Genomic DNA, 6986 nt, shown 5'->3' with positions numbered 1-6986 from the left:
TCGCTCGGATCGGCGCTTTTCCCTTGGTTATAAACTGCACGTACCAATTGGAATAACTAGCTTTTAGCAACAATTTAGGGACATTGAATGTGGTTTTAAGTACCTTTACGTACGAACTCAAGCCCACTTCCCTCTGCCTTGCCGAAAATCTTCTGCAGCTTTGGGTTACGGGAATAGTTTGTAGCCGGGTTCTCCTTCATAGCGGAGAAGGTACAGTTCGCCACCACTTCGTCTATGCGCTGGTCTGACAGAGTCTTGCCAAGGAAGTTTGCGATCTTCACCACGTGGCCTCGCAGGTCCTACGTACATTGTGTACATGTACAACGTCAAAAATGAAAGATGAAAAACATGACATTGACTAATCTGAAATCCCAATTCTATATTTGTCATAGCATAACCATGACCTTACTAGTGGTGATTGAGATCCCATAAATCACGTGATGCTTTAATCACATGCAACGCATGCAACCTATCAGCGTCGACCCATAAATAAATAAAAATTATCGCCAGTGACCCTAAATGGAACATGCGTTCTGTTCGGTGGAATGTGATCTGGGTTTGAAAATGGATTTTGTCTGACGCGAAAAGAAAAACAGTTACTTATTTAATAAGCAGCTGGATATGACTTTGGAAAGGGGCAGATTTTTCCAAAATCTACGACATTTATATTAAAGTTTGCGCGTCATATTTGCCGAGAGATCACGTCATAAATTATATTCAGCTCAAAGCCTACCCGCTTAAGATCTTCAAACTTGATGAAGAGCAGGTTGCCGTCATCCTTGTGTCGCCAGTACTCCGGAACTACGTCCCACCAGAAACCGTAAAATGCTGTTGATACAGGCAACATAAACAAAACAAGACCTTGATTATGTAAATTAACTTATAATTCACAAATTAGATATCCAGTCAGTCTTGACTTAAGCTACCTCAATGTTGAAAATCATAAGAATTCAATTCACCCCTCTCACATAACATATCTATTTTATATATTTACAGTATATATTATATATATATATATGACAAAATATTTTAGATAAATGCAATCAAAAAGTGATATTTATCATCGTCTGTTAGTGCCTGAGATTTTGAGACATGCAGCTGGATACTGACCTAGTTCCGGAGTAATAAAGTCCTGGAAGTTTTCCTCCCAGGTTCCGCAGGGCATATGCTGCATCATCCTTCTCATGTTGTGCCACGAAACGACCACATCTTTGACGTTCCGAGCGCAGTAGATGATCTAGTAAAACAAAGAAAGAAATGTAGACATTTGCCACCCAATCTTACATTCCCAAAAAATGCATAACGTTAATGTTTACTTTCAAATGGTTTAAGCCAATAAACTACACTGCTCTGTTTATTTTTACTCATCAATATTTATATATAATTTATAGAAACCACCCCTCCAGCTCTGCCCTGCTATATAATGTAACCCAAAACCACAGGGTGTCTGCTACAGCACCAGTAACTATAGTGACAGACGTCTGGTCCAGGTCATTGACCTTACATATTTGGAGAAATGCTAGCAAAATTTTCTATACGCAACCTGCCAACCAGTTGTTTTACAAGAGTCGACATGTCATGTTAAAAAAGAGGTTTTAAATAAGAACATTGCTGTTTTTTTTTTCTATCATTTACTAACCTTGTTGTTGAATAAAAGTTGTGTCATTCTCAGATTCAATTTCAAAAGTGACTGGACAGATGCCCACACTCCCCTGACATGTTATGTCTACTTGGGTGATTACTCTTTCCAGCAGCTTTCGATGCCTGGTAGAGGCTATTTATTCACGGCAACAGTGTAAAAAGTGTAAAACAGCTGCACCTTTCCTTTCCCGTCCCTGACTTGCTGGGGTAACAGGTGATAGGGCAGGTGCGTACTCATGAGTCGCGGGGAGGGGGCGCTCTTCAGTAGTATCGGCCGAGGCACTCCTTCACCGACACCCAACCTTCCTCCTGACGCTTGCAGACTCTCGAGCCAGGGCGTGCGCACTTGCAGAAGGACTTTACTAGCTTCACTGATGTCACCCTCAGCACACACCAGAGAAACGATCTGTTGTGTCCATGTTGTTCCTGAAAAAGAGGAGTAAGATGATAGTGAGGATTTTGAGTGCTTGATGTAATAGCGTTAGTAACAGCTGTCCTTGATGTTTTTCCTTGAAGTTTTTCCATGATGGCACATGTAACTTTATATAGTACCAGGGTTTTAAATTATTTTAATAGAAATAATACGTTGTAAATCAACCACACTCAGATGTCTTGTTATTGTAATATTTTATTTTAATCGACATTTTAATACTTTGTAATATTTTATGATATTCGTCATATTGAGTTGTCCTTTGTAAGTGAAACGTGTAAGTAAAACGTGTTTCGGCATGATGGCTGCAATGTTTTACCTTAGAAACCAGTCATTCATTCATTCATTCATTCGTTCATTCATTCATCTCTACAATTTCATACTATGGTTTGATCTCCAGATCTTACGAATGTATAACTGTCTATATGATGATACCAAATGTTTATGTTTCATTTTAGCGGGTGTGTTACGCCGAAAGGCGGTTATACAGGCTATACAGATACGGATACATTTTAGAACAAGTTTTGAGTAAGATTGTATTGTATTGTATTGAATCAGCAATTCAGACGGCGCGGTGGTAGCTGGCTATATTAGCCTCTTCTGGCTAGCGGCTGGAAACGGCTGGAAAGAATTGAAATAGGCACACTTGACAGATGATTACACCGGGCTAAGAGAAAAGTTTGGGAGCGGCAAACTGTTCTCTCATAGCGCGGGTTAACTCCCAGCATATCATCTGTCTAGTTGGCCAAGTTCTACTCTTTCCAGAATTCCAACAGTTCCCCAAATAATGGCAGAGTCTAGGCTACATTATCATCATCATCATCATCATACAGGCTTACATAGCTTGTAGTCTGCCTAAGGTAGAAGATGGAAAAGATGAAAGAACATTAAAAGAACAAAAGACAAAATCTTCTCACCTGATTTGATGTAAGAGGAGATGAAAACGTCGTCGTCTCTTACTTCAAATGAGTCCACCAGTTCCAAGGCCTTTAGGTTGACCGCATTGTCGAACCGCACTCCCTTGAAGTAAAAGGACGAAGGACGATCTTGACTCATTGTGTTGTCGCGTTCACTGTTGCACTGCGTGGAAGAAGAGATGTGGACCCAGAGAAAAGAACTCTGCAACAGACTTACAAATGTGCCAGGTTACAAATGTGGCATACTATGCGGCAGAGACTGTCGCACTAAAGCTTTGGTCACAACCCGCCGTACATGCTTTTGGTCTGTACGTTTTTTTGGGAGGCCACGTCTGCTATTTTTTTTTCTGAAAACGTGGGGAAGGAGTGGCGTCACTCGCACGGTTGCGCAAGGTGTAAGAGTATGGTCTGCACGCACGCCAAGTCTGGCCGTGAGCGGTTGCGTGCATCGTACGTTGTGCAAGTGGTAAGTGAATTGTACGTGCTTACAACGTACGATCTCTGTGCCATTGCAACTTTACCGTAAGGAGCTCGAAGCCGTACTCACACGTGCTTCTTCCGCACGGCACGTACGGTGCACGCGCGTCGGACGCACTCGCACGTACGGGTGGTGAATCCGCAGACCGCACGTAGAAAAAGTTTTACATGCACTCAAAGTTCTACGGCGTGTCTGCGTGCTCCCAAATCCGTAGGATTCCGTACGGAGGCTGTACTTACCACGCACGGATGCCCTGCGTTTGCCCACGTTTTTGCACGTAGACAGCACGCAGAAGCACGTACGGCGGGTTGTGACCGAGGCTTATCCCATACACCGCTGCCACCTATGTGGAGTCCATTTACATAACCCTATCTAGACCGGGCTTTTTTGGCTTCGTGTGACGGGGGGGGGGGCTCATTCTTGCGAACGGTATATCGTATGACCAACAAATTTTTAGAGGATGGTGTGCTAGTAAAAATGAATGACGTTAACGTAATATGACGTCAAAATAACGTCATTAATCTGATTTTATTGGCCAAAACGGTCTAAGTAGGTTATGCCCTAAAACAGCAATGGTATACAGCATAACTTTAACAAAACGTGTTCATGATAGAGTTTTCAACTGGGGTGTGCCTGGGAGTTGCATGTGGAGAGACAGACAATACGCAAGCACCCCCTAAGCTCCAAACAGATCATACGGTGGCAAGGCAGTATTACGTATTCATTGGCATAGGAGTGTACATTAGCCATCGAATCGTCGGTAGCAAATGGACTCCCCTCTATATCTGCCCAATGGATACTGCCTTGTCACCGTATGATCTGCTTGGAGATTGCCCCCCTCCCCCACCTACGTAGTAACTACAATTATCAAAGAGGGTGAAAGACCTTCCCGGTATGAGTAGTCACCTGTTTTGTCAATACTTCAACAGATGTGGTATAGAGCATATATAGTGATGAATAAATGAATAGCTCAAATACATAGAATTATTTAATTGGACGATCCCTTATGCTAACCAGGATTGGGACCTATCTACAAACATACGGAGCCGTGAGGTACTAAATACTTACCTTGTCGACTCAGTTCAGATTCTTCCACAGATTCTGGCTCGCGGATGTTTACAATATAATATGATTCCTTTCACTGATACAGAAAATTTAAGGTACAGACGCTAAGCACAAGTACGTGGCACGGTCATTCCGTACACTATTTGTTCAGGCCCTTGATGCAGACTGGGGCACCTAGTGCACAAGTAAACTTTGCCCTCTGCACTTTTTTGGACCCCAGTGGTCATGATCAGCCGGGCCAGTGAACCGGTACCTTCAGCAAACAGTTTTGTACTTGAATAGGCTGTGCAAGACTTGAGTCATAGGTTTGATAGGGTCATTGGTGTGGTAGGATCTTTAAAGCCTCGGTCACAACTCGCCGTGCGTGCTTTTTGTCCGTACGTTTTTGTCGTGGCTACGTCTGCTACGTTTTTTTCTGCAAACGTAGGGTGGCCGGCCGAGGGAGAACGTCACTCGCACGGTTGCGCAAGGTGTACGTACGTGGTCTGCACGACACGCCTGGCCGTCAGCGGTTGCGTGCATCGTACGTTGCGCAAGTGGTAAGTGAGTTGTACGTGCTTACAACGCACGATCTCTGTGCGATTGCTACGTTGCCGCGTACAGGCCGTACCTACACGTGCGGCGTACGCACGGTTTCCTTACTCACTCGCACGTTGTAAGTGCGTGCACCTCCTGTTAACTTCATCATCACTAGCCGCCCTGGTGTCTTCCGCGGCCCGTTTCTTTGGGTCTTGTCTGGTAGTCTTCTTCTGAGCCTTCCTGGGCATCTTGGAGACGAGTTGGCAGTCGCCGGTGCAAATTTCCGTCTCGTAAACGGTCGTCGCCTTTCCGAACGGTCGTCGCCTTTTTTCAGAACGGTCGTCGCCTTTCGGAGCGGTCGTCGCCATTTCCGATCGACCGAACTTCAGTTCCGAATATCCGCGACATGTTCGGGACTTCCCCGAGTTCTTTGAATGTGTGAAATCACACTTCCTGAAGATAACATCGCGACCGAAGACGGGCCAGAACTTGGCTAGGTGGATTGAAGTTGCGTGGGTGCTAGTACATGTATTATAATTATAAGTCGCCGGTCAAGTCGTCTTTATATACTGTAGAAATCAGGTGCGTTGCACGTGCGTTAACGCGTTGCACGTGCGGAGCACCTGGTATGGTGCACGTGTGTTCTGCGTGGTCATTGAGCAGGTCAACTGGGAAGTGAGGAGTAAGCACGGATGACGCAAGCACCGTGCGTGGCACGCACATGCTTCGTGCGCTGTCCGTACAGCAATTGCACGTGAGAATAGTGAAGTTAGACTCACGGAGTCCGTACGTTGCACGCTCATAGGCTGTACGGGGCACGCGCGTCGCACGTACTCGCACGCACGGGTGGTAAATCCGCAGACCGCACGTAGAAAAAGTATTACATGCACTTAAAGTTCTACGGCGTGTCTGCGTGCTCCCAAATCCGTAGGATTCCGTACGGAGGTGGTACTCACCACGCACGGATGCCGTGCGATTGCCCACGTTTTTGCACGTAGACAACACGCAGAAGCACGTACGGCGAGTTGTGACCGTCGCTTAACCCTAACGGGGGGGGGGGGCTCATCATGATAAACACTTAAATACATACACATGTATATGGACAGACAGTGCGTGTTTTTTGCCAGTTTATGATAATCTCCAAGCAGATCCCTCTCGGTGGCAAAAAGACAGTATCAATCCCCACCACCGATCAGGACATGGGGATCAGGACAAAAAACAGGTGGGGATCAGGACAAAAAAAAAACGGCCATATATAAAAAGGTAACGATCATTCCCCCACAACCTCTGCTTGGAGAGTAAGTTCATGACTCGCGTGAGCAACATTAGACTGTACTTTATATGCTAATGAAAGATCTGTCCTTTTTAATCATATCAAAGAGAAGTTCCCATACGTCGAACACCTAAGTGCTGCTAATTATAGATTTATATTTCTGATGCGTCTAGACAAACCCTGTATCACAACCATGAACTGTTCCCACATTTTCCATTGTACAAAAAAGCGAGAAGAAGTTGAACACTCTATATTAGATCAGTTACTAGAACACTTTGTATTAGCTTAATATAGTATCCTTGTATGTTCCTTATGTATGTTTTCTACACACGTTTGTAATGTGTCTGTTAAGTATTGACCTGTACCTAGCCCGTCGTGGCATGAATGTACAATAAAGGTATTTCAATTTCAATTTCAATTTAACGAGAAATCCACGGCTACAAATCAATGGGAGGCCGCGGTACAAGAGTCGGGTATCAGCATGACACACCAGCTTCACAAGCGCTCGGTGTGTGAGTGTGTGTGTGTGTGTGTGTGTGCGTGCGTGTGTGTGTGTGCGTGTGCGTGTGTGTGTGTGTGTGTGTGTGTGCGTGCGTGCGTGCGTGTGTGTGTCTGTGCGTGTGCGTGTCCGTATGCGTGTCCGTGCGTGTGTGTGTGTGTGTG

At 45.0% G+C, this 6986-nt stretch overlaps 1 protein-coding gene across 1 annotated transcript; it reads right to left on the bottom strand.

The window, feature by feature from the left end:
* Positions 1-95: 95 nt before the first annotated feature.
* On the bottom strand, positions 96-4694 carry LOC109469444 (amine sulfotransferase-like). Its single transcript, XM_019767963.1, has 6 exons — positions 4535-4694; positions 2989-3200; positions 1820-2067; positions 1111-1237; positions 734-828; positions 96-299 (listed from the first exon to the last, which is right to left on the bottom strand). The coding sequence occupies exons 2-6, from the start codon at positions 3125-3127 to the stop codon at positions 96-98; spliced, it is 813 nt and encodes a 270-aa protein (XP_019623522.1). The 5' UTR covers positions 3128-3200; positions 4535-4694.
* Between the last annotated feature and the right edge of the window lie 2292 nt (positions 4695-6986).

Source organism: Branchiostoma belcheri, unplaced genomic scaffold (genome assembly GCF_001625305.1).
Source record: "Branchiostoma belcheri isolate BF01 breed outbred unplaced genomic scaffold, Haploidv18h27 scaffold203, whole genome shotgun sequence".
Taxonomy (NCBI): Eukaryota; Metazoa; Chordata; class Leptocardii; order Amphioxiformes; family Branchiostomatidae; genus Branchiostoma; species Branchiostoma belcheri.
This window is presented reverse-complemented; position numbering and strand designations above follow the sequence as displayed.

What these genes read in the sequence shown, in the direction of transcription:
- LOC109469444 (XM_019767963.1), bottom strand. Translation starts at nt 3,127, where the DNA reads ATGAGTCAAGATCGTCCTTCGTCCTTTTACTTCAAGGGAGTGCGGTTC. An exon ending in CTCCTCTTACATCAAATCAG is followed by an intron (nt 2,068 to 2,988) that starts GTGAGAAGATTT and finishes CCTCTTTTTCAG; the next exon opens with GAACAACATGGACACAACAG. An exon ending in AGTTTGAAGATCTTAAGCGG is followed by an intron (nt 300 to 733) that starts GTAGGCTTTGAG and finishes CAATGTACGTAG; the next exon opens with GACCTGCGAGGCCACGTGGT.